The 15,688-nt window shown below is 51.4% G+C and overlaps 1 protein-coding gene across 1 annotated transcript in view; it reads right to left on the bottom strand.

The window, feature by feature from the left end:
* The window catches only part of AFAP1L2 (actin filament associated protein 1 like 2), a 91,368-nt gene that overhangs the window by 2,263 nt on the left and 73,417 nt on the right, over positions 1 to 15,688 (bottom strand). The window contains exons 6-16 of the mRNA XM_080911621.1: positions 14,644 to 14,849; positions 12,535 to 12,714; positions 9,638 to 9,727; positions 7,458 to 7,542; positions 6,911 to 7,015; positions 5,489 to 5,700; positions 3,103 to 3,248; positions 2,259 to 2,370; positions 1,420 to 1,671; positions 1,155 to 1,335; positions 770 to 925 (exon numbers count right to left, since the gene is read on the bottom strand). Of these exons, the coding sequence (XP_080767747.1) occupies positions 770 to 925; positions 1,155 to 1,335; positions 1,420 to 1,671; positions 2,259 to 2,370; positions 3,103 to 3,248; positions 5,489 to 5,700; positions 6,911 to 7,015; positions 7,458 to 7,542; positions 9,638 to 9,727; positions 12,535 to 12,714; positions 14,644 to 14,849 (1,725 nt within the window). The remainder of the gene's footprint in view (positions 1 to 769; positions 926 to 1,154; positions 1,336 to 1,419; positions 1,672 to 2,258; positions 2,371 to 3,102; positions 3,249 to 5,488; positions 5,701 to 6,910; positions 7,016 to 7,457; positions 7,543 to 9,637; positions 9,728 to 12,534; positions 12,715 to 14,643; positions 14,850 to 15,688) is intronic.

Genomic DNA, 15,688 nt, shown 5'->3' with positions numbered 1-15,688 from the left:
TGTCCTAATTCTCGCCATGACTGTCATAGACTCAACCCCTCCAGAACTATAAGCCCCACTTTACAACCTTTCTTCTATAATTTGCCTTGGTCATGGTATTTTGTCATAGGAATGGAAAAGCTACCAGCGCAACTGCTAACTGAATAATATATTAAAAACCCACTGCTCTGTGTGCCTTAAATGGGTTCACTGATGGACAAATGGACTCTGTCCTGACAAGTAAAAAAATGGGGACACTCTGCCCCCAAGGCCTTCCTTAAGCTTCCCAGGAACCTGTTGCATTTGTCTGCAAACCTGTTAGGCTGGTTTTGTTTGCTGGTGCAACTCTGTGATTTAAATATCAAATGAGATCCAGGTCAAGTAGTTCTGAGAGGCTTCAGAGGTAAGTTGCTAGGAAACCTCCCATGAGCCATCTGAGACTGGAAAATTACCCGCAAGGCCTCTGGCTTCTTTACAGGTGGCTGGAGATTAAGTGGTGCACTGCACAGGTGGTTAACATAGAGATGACTTGGCACCAGTCAGCCGATCCTGTCTCAAACCTAGGCTCAGTGTCAACCTGGGAACAACCTAACCACCTCCTGGTAGTGGTGACCCTTTCCCTCTGATCTGGGCAGAGATGGCCTCAGACAGTACCAGAACAAGAGGGGTCCTTTCCATGGGTAAGGGGACTCAAGCCAAGGGATCCAGAGGCAGAAGACAATTCTTCCCTCCCAAGCCCAAGTGTGCTGAGACAAAGTTCCACGCTGGCCGTCCACCCAGAGGCGCCCACCTGTGCATCTTAACAGGGTCTCTTTGAGCTCACGCTTCTCTCTGCGGAGCTGAGCCAGGTGCCCTCTGATCTCCTCCTTACTCCGCTCCAGCCTCTCCTTCTCCTCCGTGTACCGCCTCACTTCCGCCTCTGTCCGGTTCTTCCCAAGTTTGATCTCTGCAGACCAGAGAGAGAACGTCTTGTGTCAGCAGGAATGGATGACTTAGAACCCCCATGCTGGATGCCAGCCCCACGGTGACAGGGTGGAATGTGTCCCTCACTTTTGTTGTTGGGGTGGTCCAGAGCAGGTTCCCTCACAACTGTGAACCCCTCCTCTCGTGCAAAAGAAGGGCAACGGGCTGACTTGCCACATCTAAAGTGTTAAGCCTGGATCTGGTCGATATACCTGCACTGGTCACCCTCAGCTTGTCCTTCACAGGCGGGCTGGCACTGATGGGGGCAGAAGCCATGGTGTCCGGGCAGTTGGCTGGGAAGGAGATTCTCTGCTGCTCGGCCTGCAGCTTAACCATGGTGATTCTCAGCGTGGGCTCCATGGGCTCTGAAGACTCCTGACCCTCTGGCTGCCTCTGTGCCAAGAGAAGTCACACACTGCTCTATGACTTCCGGGGCTGGTGAGGTAGCTGGGTGTCTGTTGATGGGATGGTCTGTACCTGCTGTGTCTCCAGGCCTCCTGGAGACTCTGTGAGGGGCTCCTCTGCGGTGGTGCCTGGCTTTGGGTCTACTGTGAGGGTCTCAGCTACATCATCCAGATGTGGCACCACTGGGAGAGAGACGGCCTGCACCTGGACCTCACTAGTACTATGCAGGAAGGACTTGACGGGTGTGAGGTCCAGGTATACTCGGTCTAGCTCATTCCCACTGTTAGCATCCACAGCAGGAGTGGCTTCCTCAGCCGGTTCCACCTACAGGAAAAAGTCAAGGGGATTTACTACCTCCTTTCTTTGGCCGTAAGGGACCTCAGGCCACCTCACACTGCAGTTTCTGGGTGGCTCCCTCTCTTCCAGGGGAACCCTCTGTGGGGTCCTGGATAGGATGCCAGAGTCCTATCTCAGAACACTGCATTTTGTGTCAAGAGGGAAGGGACAAGTCTTTCCACGGGGGTGGAGAGGGAGAGGGGGTCAAGTCTTCGGGAGATACACTAACACCCCAGCTACAGCCACTTCATTCGGGAGCCAGGACCCTGCCTCCAGCATGCTCGGCCCACAGCTACCAGCGCAGACTTTGAAGGCTAATGTGTCAGTGTTCCTACCTCACCTCACGCTATCACCGTCTCTCTCCCCCGTGCCCAGCACCGATCAGAGCAAACAACCAAGTGTTGTTTTCTAGATAGGTCTCCAGTTAGGTGAGTCACACACAACCCCTTGCACAAAAGATGGCTGGCCCTGTTGGTGACTGGGAACTGCATGCCTCGGGAACAGTCTGACCCTCTGCCAATGGGAGTTTGGCAGGAGAAGGACTGGTCAGCGGTGCCCCTGTCCCAAGTGCTTACCACGGCCGTCAGCTCCGACATCTCCACGTCATCATACAGCAGCTCCTGGCTGTCCCGACTGGGCAGGCCATCGATGTATGTGTTGGGCTCTGAGAACTTTCTCTGCATCAGCCTGGAAGACATACGGGTGCAGAAAGAGCTTCCAGGTCCCCGTAGAAACCCACCAGCCTCAAAGGATGCAGAATCGAAGCCCTGGGCTACACAGGCCTAACATAAATGCCCGTTTCCTCCCAGCCAGGGCCATCTTGTCTCCTTTGTTCAGAACTCTTAGGTCTAGATTTCCCCTCCAGAGAAAACAAGTGTCCCTATGCCAAGTCCCTCCTCAGTCTCCTCCAGCTGTCTTCTACGGGGTCTTCCCTTTCATTGTAGGACCAACCACAAGATCCCAGGGTAATGTACCCCCATTTTGTACATTAGGAAACAGGCCCTGTTTCCGGTGCCAAGGTAGCTTCTGCCTGGCAGCACCCCCTTGTCCAAAACACCCCTGTCCAAGCCCGTCCGCCCGTCTATAGAGTGAAAGCGCCTACCTCGCCCTGCGTATCCCAGAGTGCACTGGAGACTAGTAAGGAGTCCGGAGGAAGCGCAAGGGGAAGTCAGGAAAGCCACCTACTCTGTGCTTGGGAGCTAGAGAGCATCTGATTGTAACAGACCCTGGGGCAAGCTCTTCTCTGGGTCTGAGGCTGCACCATGCAGCTTCCGGCCCCTGCTTTGTACCCCCTACTGCAGGACCAAGCAGGACTTGACTGATCCTGTGTGCCCAGTAGGCATGCTGCCCTACTACCTACCAGGTCTACAAGCAAGGCTGGACCAAAAGACACACAAGGAAAGGCCTCTCCTTACTTACAAGAGAGAGGTTTTGGCCGCGCTCACAATACAGGAAACCCTTTCAGCATCCACATAGTCATAGGTGAGCTCTTCTGGGTCTGTCTTGGAGCCCGACTCTGAGAGGAGGAGGCCCAGCCAGTGGCCCATCTCCTCTGATGACTTGGCCTAGAAGGACATGCAGAGTCATGAATAAGGAAGGAGTGCTCTCCTGGCCAGTCCCTCCCCCTAGGCCAGGCCAGGTCACTCCTGTCCCTGCCATCAAGCATGAGACCTGTGCAGAGCACCCTCAGTTTTACCAACACACTGTATCCCCAAGCAAACCTAAATAGCATTTTCTGGCAGTAATACCATGTTGCCTTAGGGGCAGCTTCTCATCACCATGGTGACACCTCAGTGACACTCCAGACGTTGGTGGGGAGCATCACACACCACTGTAGGCATGGGTTTCTAGAAGCTGATCAATACATTTTCAAGGTAAGAACCATAAAAGATTACCAAGAGCTATCGATTAGCAGGTGCTCAGATTGTTGGTTACTGAATAACTATACATCGTAGGTTGTCTCCTCTGTGGACAGTGATTGTCCCTTTTATCATCCTAACCCATGCATGTGAAACTGCTGAGACACTTCCTCAGAGATATTTATGTTCAGATTTATTTTTACGATACCAATAAAGTTGAGGAATCTGAAAGACCTAATACAAGGGCAAGAAGTCCTAATTTACTCACTGGGTCCCAGCAAATCTGCTGTTTCCTTCTAGGGGGACAGTGTATCCCAATCAACTGCAGACACTAGACATTTCCATCCAAATGTCAATATTATTTCTTGCCTTCATGACAAGAAAATAGGACTGTATAAAAGCCATAGGCTTATCTTCTTGAGCAAAACTAACCACCCCTCTGAACCCATCCTTCTAAAGATGCAGCTACAAACCAAACTCGACTTTTGGTTGGTACAACACTTATCCTCAGTTTCTAAATGGCTGGATTGGAAGTACCTAGGAGCCATACCTCTGGGCACGTTTGGGTTTTGTTTGTTTGTTTTTTTAAGACAGGGTTTCTCTGTGTAACCCTTGGCTGTCCTGAAACTCACTCTGTAGACCAGGCTGTCCTCAAACTCATAGAGATCTTCTCCCAAGTCCTGGGATTAAAGGTGTGCATCACCACTGCCCAGCCTCTGGGCATGTTTGTGAGGGGGTTTCCACATAGATTTAAATGAAGAGAGGAATAGCACCCTGAATATGGGCAGCACCATCCAACGGACCTGAGTCCTGCACCGAATGAGAAGGAGCTAGCAAGCAGAGGCCAGCATTCATCTGTTTCTATGGATACAAGATGGCAGCTGCCTTGAAACTCTGTTACCATGCCTACCCCTCTAGGACCCGTGTACCCCCTAAAACCACGGGCCAAGTCAGTTTCTCCTCCAAGTTATTTTCTGTCAGGCATTTACTCACAGCCACAAGAAAAAGAAGACAGATTTCTTTTCCCCATTGATTTCTAATTGTACTTCTCAACCCTGCTTTTCAAAGACATCTTCTAGGCCACCACCCCTACACTGGGCAAAGTGCAGCAGCTTCCCGGTGGTCAAGGTCACCTTTACAGTGCCCTAATTCATCCCTGAAACTGTAACTAAAAAACTGTGTAATTAGCCAAACGTTACCACGCTGCCAGACTAGAAATAAGTTCCGTGAGGACAAGCACTAGTTTTCTCTTATCCAAGGAGTAGAAGTTGACTAATGGGCAAATGAACAGGTGAACGGGTCTCTGTGAGGCCATTGTCGATATGGGCATTGCAGCCACTAGGGGGCAGCATTGAAGCAGGCTTGGAAGATCCATGGATTAAAGACCTAAGGCGGCAGGAATCAATGGGCAAGTGCTTACTTGTGTGTAGGACCTCGGCCACACCTGTGGGGCTCCTTGCAAGCTTGTATTATGTCATCTCTTGTTTTTGTGACTAACAGTGCATGAAACCAAGGGCAGGAAGAGGCTGAGATGTAATTACATCACAGTGCAAGTTCTGATCCCAGATAATTTCCTACAGCCCCCATTTCTGTGAACTGGGCCTCTGGGCTCTTTTGGCTGGTGGCATGCAAAGTAAACAGCACCCCTTTGAGGTTCAGACTCTGCTCTGGTACCACAGGAGCAAGGAGCCCTCCATAGGACGAAGCCTGTGGTCCCATCCCTGTGGTCCCACCCCCTGTAACAAAGCCACCTGAAGTCTGAGCAAGAATGGACATATTTTCTAAACATAAACAACTGCACATATGAAGGCAAATGTAACATGAAGCCTCTGGTCCTCTCTCAGTGGGATCATGGTTCTCAGTACTTCACTTGATAACTGAGACTATCCGCCCCTCTGACCCCCCTTGGCTGGCTGTCCTTCCCGCCTGTCCCACAGCCAATATACCTCAAGCCTGGCCAGCTCCTCGCCCTTGTGGAGGATACGGAAGGAGTACAGGTGGTCGGGGCTGGGATCTGGAAGCACTTCACAGCCCACCAGGTTGAGGGGCTGCTGGGCCACCTTGCTCCGGTTCCGGTCCTGATAGAAGTGCAGGTGGCTGTCTCTAACGAAGCACCAGCGTGACTTCCACTGACTGTTCACCAGCACATTCAGGTAGCCTGCCGGAGGACATGCAGACAGGTGGAGGATGAGGCCACAGGACAGGTGCATCTAAAGAGGACAAATCCTCTAGCAAGGGACCCGTCATATGTCATCACAGAGACAACATCTGTCCATCTCAGAGCACAGTATTTTCTTCCTAGTGCTCTGGGGCAGGGCAGGACAGCTTTCCTGGTTCTTGGCAGAAGTATGGCCAGAGGAAAATGGGCGTTGTCCTCTATTGGCCTGGGACTGGTGAGAGTATTTACACAAGACACGGGCCCTCTGCTCCAGCAGGCAACCCCTACTTCTAGTCTCAATGCAAATCTGCTGGCTTTAGGGTCGAACCTGCTACCTTGCTTGGTTTTCTTCTGCTTCCCTGATGTTTTGTTCAGACTTAACCCACAGGGCCCAATCCTCCTCTTCCCTCCTGAGCAGGTGTGTGATGTTTAGTGCGTGAGTGGCCCAGGGAGTGGCACTATGAGAAGGTATGGTCTTGTTAGAGTAGGTATGTCACTGTGGGCGTGGCTTTAAGACCCTCATCCTGGCTGCCTGGAAGTCAGTACTCTGCTAGCAGTCTTCAGATGAAGATGTAGAACTCTCAGCTCCTCCTGCACCATGCCTGCCCAGATGCTGCCATGTTCTCACCCTAATGATAATGGAATGAACCTCTGAACCTATAAGTCAGCCCCAGTTAAATTTTGTCCTTACAGGAGTTGCCTTGGTCATGGTGTCTGTTCACAGCAGTAAAACCCTAAGACAAGGTGTGCCCATGCCTTCTCTAGCCCTGACTCAGTCTACTTCTGTTAGAACAGCTAGGGTCTACTGCAGCAAAGCTCTGCTTCAGTGCCAACCTCCTCTCCAGGACCTTGGTCTGGAGCTTTTAGCCTTTAGACTGAGGACCCCATTTCCCCTGTAGCACCCTGATGCTACCAACACCAGGGTGCCCAAATCCTAATAACCACAAGGATGGTCCCGTATGTCTTCAGGTGCAGGACTGTGCCTTCCAGCCACCTGTTTCAACATTGTCGGCCCACACCACAGAGGAAACTGTGCTTAAGAGAACACTGACACCAAAGAACCCAATCCTGTAACAGGACAGAACCTGGTAACGCATGAAGAACAAACCACAGCTCTGTGCTCTCCAGCCACAGAATCCTCTGCCTTTGCTAGGGCTCAACACAGCAACAGAGTGAAGCCTGGGGTCCTGGTGGTCGCTTTGGGTCTTACTGGATGTCTCCAGGGATCTCTCTGGGGGCTCCAGCGAGGTAGATTTCTTCCTGCCCAGGTTCATAAGGTTGCTCAGCTTAAGGCCAGCAGAACATTTCTTCTTGACTGTCAGGATGAGAGAGAAAGCTGTCAATGTTGGACACAGTCTACCCACATGCAGACTCATCCCAACCTACACTCATGTGCTCACACGTGTACAGGTGCATATGAACATATACACATGAGGATTGGCAGGCCAAGTCAGCTATTCCCAAAGTCACATCTGTGGGGCTACCCAGGCATCTCAGTGTAGGTGAACACTGGGAATCTTTACAAATGATGTGGCCTCAAAGAAACTTGAAACGGGGCTGGGGAAGAGGAGCTCTTTCTTCCCCAGTCTATGGCAAAACTTAACTTTGGTTTGGCCCCCTCTCTCTTTGCTCTGTTAGACGTCAAGTTAGAATCAGCTACCCCCGAAACAGTTAGGGTTGAGCCAGACAGCCGTGTCTCACACCCTAGAACAGTATTGCTCTCTCAGTCACCAGGTAGAGGACCATAGCCTGGTTACCATCTTTGGTCTCTGGAATCTCAGGGTGGCCATCGACGGTGACCCCATACTCTGACGCTGACAGGTACTTCTCAGCGATGTCTGGCTGTGGACAACAAAGAGACAAGACAGGGGTCACCTGCTGGGAGTGGTTACCTGGAAAACTAAAGTTTCAAGGCAAACAGATGCTCTGGTGAGCATGCCAGAGATACCCAACCGAACCTCTGTCAGCTAGAATCGGGGTTACTGGTCAAGTTCTCTCTGAGGGCTCTCTGGGGCACCTACTGCCGCTCTCCCTCCCAAGATTGACATTCCCCACTCTCGGAGTAGCTCCCCTACCATCCTGCTTGTAAGTTCTCCAAATGGCTGTTGGAGCTGATATGACAGTGAACCCATGGGCAGTGGGAAGCTGCACCAGCAGGAGGGACCCTCATCCTCACCCAGTGGGACGGGAGCTCAACCTCATTCCTGTTGGCAGCTCAACAATAGGCAAAACCCTGAAGATATTACCCTCTCCTCAGTACCAGTGGCTGGGCTGCGGGGGTTGCTGTGTGGCCTTCAGCCTTCTAGAGAATAAAGGATCTCTGCCTCCTCCCCCTCCTCCCCCTGCTCCTATTCCTCTCCCTCCTCCCCCCTCCCACTCCTCTCCATCCTCCCTCTCCTCCCCCTGCTCCCATTCCTCTCCCTCCTCCCCCTCCCCATTCCCCTCCTCCCCCTCTCCCCATTCCCCTCCTCCCCCTGCTCCCATTCCTCTCCCTCCTCCCCCTCTCCCCATTCCCCTCCTCCCCCTGCTCCCATTCCTCTCCCTCCTCCCCCTCTCCCCATTCCCCTCCTCCCCCTGCTCCTATTCCTCTCCCTCTTCCCCCTCCCCATTCCCCTCCTCCCCCTGCTCCTATTCCTCTCCCTCCTCCCCTCCTCCCACTCCTCTCCATCCTCCCCCTTCTCCCCCTGCTCCCATTCCTCTCCCTCCTCCCCCTCCTCCCACTCCTCTCCATCCTCCCCCTTCTCCCCCTGCTCCCATTCCTCTCCCTCCTCCCCCTCCCCATTCCCCTCCTCCCCCTGCTCCCATTCCTCTCCCTCCTCCCCCTCCCCATTCCCCTCCTCCCCCTCTCCCCATTCCCCTCCTCCCCCTGCTCCCATTCCTCTCCCTCCTCCCCCTCTCCCCATTCCCCTCCTCCCCCTGCTCCCATTCCTCTCCCTCCTCCCTCTTCTCCTCCTCCTCCCCTTCTTCCCATTCCTCTCCCCTCCTCTCCCTCCTCCCCTTAGTCTCCCTCCTCCTCTTCCTCTCTCTCCTCTCCCTCCTCCCCCTCCTCTCCCCTCCTCCTTGCTTAGTCATTCTATGAGTCCACTTGCTTTCTGCCTTGCCAGTGCTGGGGACACAAAATGAGACACCACACCCGTTATCGCTACTGTTGCTGACACTTGGGAATTGAGCAAGGGTGATCCACAGGTGACTGTACCAAGTCCGGCTTCCTAGATCCTTAAAAACCAAAGCTCCCCATAGCTCTGGGCCAGGAAAACCCCCGGAGCCATGGGTGAGGATTGGTATCAGGATTGCTCCACCTGGAGACTAGGGGCTCTTGGAGAACAGTGCCAGTCTGGCAAAAATAAATGTCCAGCGTAAGAATCTAGAGTGATTCACTCTCTATAAGAACACCGAGTATGGCCAAGATGCAAGGCCGGCCTAGATGTGGCCTGTGAACACAGTGGAGCTTTATTCAGCCGCGAAGAGAATGAAATCAAGTCATTTGCAGGAAGATCAGAGATGTCACATGAGGAAAGCAAGTCCGCAGACAAACACTGCACGGACCCCTCAGTTTTACAGAGATACGTAAGGTGATCCGTTTGTGGCATGCAGCAGGGACCAGCAGGATGCTGAGGAGTGACTCAGTGTATGCAAATGTCTTTTGAAACCCATCCCTACTAAGTGCAGTGAGCTTAGTCCTCTGAGGTTTTATATACATGAAAAAGAATACAGGGCAAAGTGAGCCTTGTTTCCAATTCCATTCCTCCTCTAAGCAAGACGTTAGGTCTATGAGCCTTCCATCCATTGTCCTGCCAAACTTACTTCCTGCCTACCCAAGCTGTGTGTTTCTTATTAATTGGGCTGTAATACAAGAACGGTGCTTTCAATTTTACACTTTTGATTTTTACCAAGGAAATGCAGAATAGGACCCTCCCTCTGGGAGTGGGAACCTTACTTTCTGACAGTTCAGGCGCTGGGCATCCGGTGTGTACTGGTTTCCCTCCGAGGCTCCTTCAGAAGGCAGGCCACTCACCTCCTGGATGACCTGGACCAAAGGAACACTGTGAGTCTAGGCCAGGTCCTTGCATGACCTTGCTACCCAGCCGCACAGCAGGGGAGACAGAACCTCAGAATAGAAATGCCGGTACCCTAGTCACAGCCTGCAAGCGTTCTCTCTTCTATGCTTCCTGCAGGAACCCCTTAATCTGAGCATGTGCAGGGGCCCACAGATGACAGAGCAGGCATCCCTGGGCTCCGTGAGCCACCTTTCTGCCACCATGAGGGCAGGGATGCTATCCGGTGAGCACCCTGGATGCTTGCCCGACTTCCAGGGCTGTGGAGCCACTATGGAATCTCCACACCATTAAGCAGGCTTGATCTGATGCAAACTGCACACTAGCTGTCCACCTGCCATCAGCCATAGGCCGTGTCACCTTTTCTAGAAAGGACCTGCTTGACTGGTACTTGGTGCCTAGCCTGAAGACACTCAGGTCAAGGATATCCCTGACCTTACTAAGCAGCTATGTAACCCTCTTCTGAGCCCAGGGCCACCTGGGGGATTCCCAGAGGAGGAAAAGAGCAAGGGAAGGGAAGACAGATGTGTGTATGTGTGTCTGTGTGTGTGTGTGTGCGTGTGTGCTTACAGGACCCTCCATTTTCAGTCTGTTCCTACAACAGTTTGTGAAAGTAACTTTGAAATCAGAGGAGACAGGACAACAGGAAGAGCGGCTCTGAGGAAGGGGAAGCAGGTTATTTCTCACTTCCTGCCTGCCCACGGCTAGGGACTCAGATCCATGAAGAATACGCAACATTTCGAGGGAGGAAGAAAGTGGGCCCTGGAATCAGAAGCTTAGCTCTGTGTCCTCAGTCTATCCTCAGTCGCTGTGTCTATGGTTGTGAGGACCCAGTTCAGGACAGGTGTCTTCATTCCTGTTTTTATTTTGGAGGTCCTGCTTGGGGAGGGAGCCGACCAATCCTGCCCTGCTACAGGGGAGGGCAGCTTCTCAGAGCCAGGGCTACCTCTGCGTTCATCTGACCAGGGAGAAGAAGGCTTTCTCTGTGCAGCTTAGACACAAATCTGGTGCCTGCTGAATAGCGCTCCTGTCTTTGAAACCTCCAGCAAGAGTGGTGGTGCCTGGGAGGGAGGCTAAGGGTCCAGGGAAGGATAAGTATGTCTCTGCAGACAGCACAGTCGTGGGAACTAGGCACAGGAGCAGTGAGCATCCGCATATCTCTGCACAAGCACACGCTCATTAGCATGTGTGCACTCTTGTGAGCAGCATGAGGATGGGCAGGGATGTCAGGAATCGAAAGGGAGAGCCAGGCAAGAGAAAGGAGCTCAGCTAGCATCTCAGCCCTGGGTCCCAGCAACGCCGCAGACCTAGACCAGCCCCTTGTGTTCTGTGGGCCTCCGCACTGCCTAAGTGTCCTGTAGTTGGCATGCACTGGGCCTGGTGCTGAGCACTTTGCATGCATTAAAAAAATCAAGTTAAGATCACTTCATATATATGTGTATGAATGTGTGTATGTATGTGCATGCATATATACATACATCATATATACATGCATTATACATATGCCTGCATGAATGCATACATACATACCTCATATATGCATATATATGTTCATATATATACATACATATATGTTCATATATACACATATACATGGATAATATATACATATGCATGTGCACACATACATCATATATACATGCATACACATATATACACACATCATACATACATACATACATACATACATACACATGTATGCATGCATGCATACCAGGCTTAACTCTTCAGAGTTAAATAATCAATCGGGAATCCTCCAAACTGCACATCTATCTGGACAATAACCCCTTCTGTTCTACACGATGGTCTATGACCCCCTGAAGAGTCTTCAGAAGGTCTGAAGTACTGCCCAGGCCCTCCCAGGAAACTGGCTTGGCCAGACTTTCCAAAACATGTAGTGGTTTCACAGAAACAGCCTGTCGGCTTCAAATCTGGGGTACTCAGCATATGGGGTGGCCAGGACCCCCCCATTTTCAGTCATGTTTTAATGGGTCCCTTCAGACTCTTTTCTGACAGGCTCAGGACGATGGCTAGGCTTAGCCAGGAGGGGTGGGGTGGCAGACACAATGCCACAAACAGCTATCATGGACATGATGGGTGACCAGGTGGCAGGAAGGAGGGGGACAGTGGCTTTCACGTTTTGAGACCTGGCTAAACCGAGCCTTTTCTTGTTCAGACAGTACACTTTCTGGACCGGCTATGCCCGCCATCTTGAATTAGGCAGGGAGCCCCTCCTCAGGTACTTTCTTGTCCCAGCTAAGCTACAGAGTAGCAGAGGTGCTCAAATGCATAGCAAGTGGCAGGGCCCAGTGCCATGGAGACAGTTGACCCATTTGCCAGGTGACAACTGCCTCTGTCCTCTGAGCCTTAATCTCCAGTCTCATAAAACAGGCTTGCCAACACTGCCCAGCGACATCCAAAGTTAAATGTGCTCTGAGCCCAGACTCCATGTGACTACTTCACAGATGCAGCGAATATCTACTTAACTGTGGAAGAATGCGATACCTCTTTAGGAGAAGACAGCAAAGAGATCCCAAGACGTACACTACAGGCCCGGCTTCTAAGAATTCAGATAGAGCAGCAGAGTGTGGTGTCTGGTCGATGACACCAATTGCCAATACCCAGAATGCTGAAGCACTGAGCACCTGTAGGGTCCTTTCTGCTCTTGACCACAGCATCTGCCACTCTAGAAGGAACTGGGGGACACAGCTCCAGGAGCCGTTCCCTGAGCACTGGAGGAAGAGGCTGGGCTCCTGCCAGTCTGGCCCATCTCCCTTACCCGAAGCCACTGCTCGGCTTGGTCCTTGCTCTGCAGGCCCAGCACGATCACGTCGGCGTTCATCGGCATGATCTTGAGTTTGTGCTCTTTCTTGCGCACTTGCTTCTCCTTGTGCACGACACTGCTGCCCAGCAGGTTCACATCCAGCTGAGGACTGTGATCTTTGGACGATTTGTAGCACTAGAAGAGAGAGGATGCTACTTTGCCAGGGTACGGGGGAGACTCGGCAAAGGAGAGGCCCGTGGACACAGAAATGCCCCCTCTCCTGCACGAGCCTGATCTCATCTCTCAGCTGTAGGACTGGGTACCCAAAGCACGCCCGGGGCTTTAACCTCTATCGGTTTCAGTCTATCTCTGTCTCTCTGTCTCCTTCAAGCTCTTTGTCCCTGACTTTGCCAGGGGTGTTCCAGGACTTGCGTCATTCCAATAGTTGTATATTGCTCTGACTCAGGGAGGGGGCTCCTCGAATGCACCATGTGCCGCATAGCGATGTTCTGGCCAGTGATGGGTTACAAAGATATACGGTGGCTTCCTAAGACGATATCCCTTAATAACACGGTTGTCTTAGTTTGTGTAAGAACAAACTGTGACACTATGACATCACCTAAGGACACCACAGTAGGACAAGTGTTTATTATATGTCTCTATCTCTCTGCATGTCTTAGCCTTCCCAGCTATGGTTTATCTGAGACGATAGAACTCTAAGGAAGGGACCGTTGTCCCCTATCAGAAAAGACTTGTTGCCCTCTGCCTCTTGTAAAATGAATAGCAAGGCAAGATCACCCAAAACTACATCTGGACTGAGGTGGACATATTGTGACCAAAGGAAAGATGTTTATAAAGACCTCATGCATGAGACTTTGGGTCAGGGCACAAAGCTGTCGGGTTTTGTTCTGTTTTTGAGATAAAGTCCAGCTATGATGCCTAGTCTGGCCTACAGTTCTGAGACTCGGATCATCTGGCCCTATACTCTGGAGCAGCTGACCGACCACACCTAATTGAAAACTGTGACTTTTAATTTAAAATGTCAGGAAGTACAGCTATTGTCAGGGTCCAGTCTCTGGTTCCTCTGCAGGTTTTGACTTAGAATAGGTGGCCCTAAGTTTTGTAATTCTTGGGAGGATTCCAATAGTTCTCAGGTTGCTCAGGCCAAAGTGGTGGCCAGAACGGGGAGGGGTTTGGGGTGAGGTTCAACTGAGCTGAGGAAGCCACTGGGAATGTAGCTCTCAAAAACAGAAAGCCCCACAGAGATCACGTGTCGGCACATGTCTGTGATGTCAGCACTGGGGATGCTAAGGCAAGAGGGTAACAAGTTCAAAGCCTGCCTGGGCTGCATGGAGAGTCCTACCTCACTCCTGTCTCCACCTAAAAAGAAGCAAGATGTAAGGGAAAGGGTGGGGGACAGCAACCTTCCTGCTATGAGAGTTTAATTACAAACTACTATATCTTCCTAACCCAGACAAAAACCACTCATCTACATATGCTGTGGAAAGCCCTTTTGGGGCCACTTGCTTCTAGACACTTGGTGGGAATTTGACATCACCAGGACAAAAGAAATAAACTCAAGGCAGAAATCTGACTCTGGGCCTGGGCTCAGGAAAAAAGGCCTGGATTAAGAACTTTTATATTTGGGTTAATGCAAAGCTCGGGGCAGGCTCCGCAGAAGCTTGTGTGGTGGCCCTTGTGTCTCGGTCTTCCTGCGTAGCCCCCAGAAAGATGTTGTAAGATTATTGCCTTGCTTGTTCCTCGACTCAGAACTGATCTTATTATTCTGCACGCAATTAAAGTGGTTTAAAAGCAGATTGGAAAGTAATAAACCCCACCTCAGCCTCAGAACGGGCTGGGGTCACGCTACAGTGTTGTCTAATTGTCTTTTTTCTTTTCAGTCCTCATTTCTGCTCTGGGAAACCAGTTGACTGACTGAGCTGACCTGGTCAGCAAGCAAAAATGTAAACATTATTATTATTATTATTATTATTATTATTATTATTATATGCTAGGGAAATGTTAAACTCTCCCCATATCAAAGGCTCTAACCCCCAACTGTCCTATCAGGGAGCAACCCCCCCCACCGCTCCCCATCCCCCAATGAAGAAGATGAGGACTGACCAGGAGTCTGGTGTCCCTGATCACACAGAGCTGCTTGGCCCACTGGCCTAACCACTTCTTGCGCCACAGGAAGGCACAGATGCGGGCGTCGCGCATCAGCTCAATGCTGGCCTCGGGCGAGGGCCACTGGTAGGGGGCCGTCTTGCCTTTGTTGTTCTCCTCCTCATCATAGGACTCATAGGAGCTGCTCACAGCCTCTCCATCCTCTGCAAGCAAGATCCACCCAGTCAGTCAGGGCCGGGCCGGGGCGAGCATCTGCACATAAGCAACATGAAGAAGGCACAGGCAACCCCAGGCTGCCACCTCCCAGCCCTCCCAGCAGAAGAGTCTGCACCCTTGCCCTGTGGTCTCTGGCTCCTCGACCAATGGAAATTCCAGTTTCCAGGCTGGGTCTACATCTGCCCTGGGTCTAGGAGGGATCTGTCTCATAAACCATGACAGGAAGTAGCTTTTTCTGGAAGTAGTTGTTTTCCTTGTTTAGGGCATGGTCGTGCATAGACTTAATCATGTACTCAGTACTGGGGAAACAGAGGCAGGTAGATCTCTGTGAGTTCCAGGCCATCTTGGTCTACACAGTAAGACTCTGTCACAAAAGAAAAAGCAACAATAACAAAATGATGTCCTGGATCCTGGTCAAAGCCCTTCTTAACAAATCCACTCACTTCCTAAGCCACAGACCCCTCACCTCCTTGGAACAGCCCTGGGCCCCTTCCCTGGGCTCTACCTCACAGCTCCTCTTACTACCGGCCAGAGTCAGCTTTTCACTCTATCTTAAAGACTCCCTTGGCTCAGCACAGGACAAACTGTAACTTAGTGCACACTTCATCTTCCTCCAAGTCCAGTTCATATCCCTGCTGTGCTGCAAGTGTGGTTCTCTTCTACAGCCTCGTTGCCGTACTTAAGGCCAACAAAACCCATGCTAAAATATTGGTCTACTTTCTAGCCTTGCATTCATCCATGTGCGCATGTGTGCATCCACCAACCCATGCGTTCATCCATGTGTGCATGCATACATCCACTGACCCATGCACACATCCATGTGTGC

This window comes from Micromys minutus (genome assembly GCF_963924665.1).
Source record: "Micromys minutus genome assembly, chromosome: 2".
NCBI classification, from domain to species: Eukaryota; Metazoa; Chordata; class Mammalia; order Rodentia; family Muridae; genus Micromys; species Micromys minutus.
This window is presented reverse-complemented; position numbering and strand designations above follow the sequence as displayed.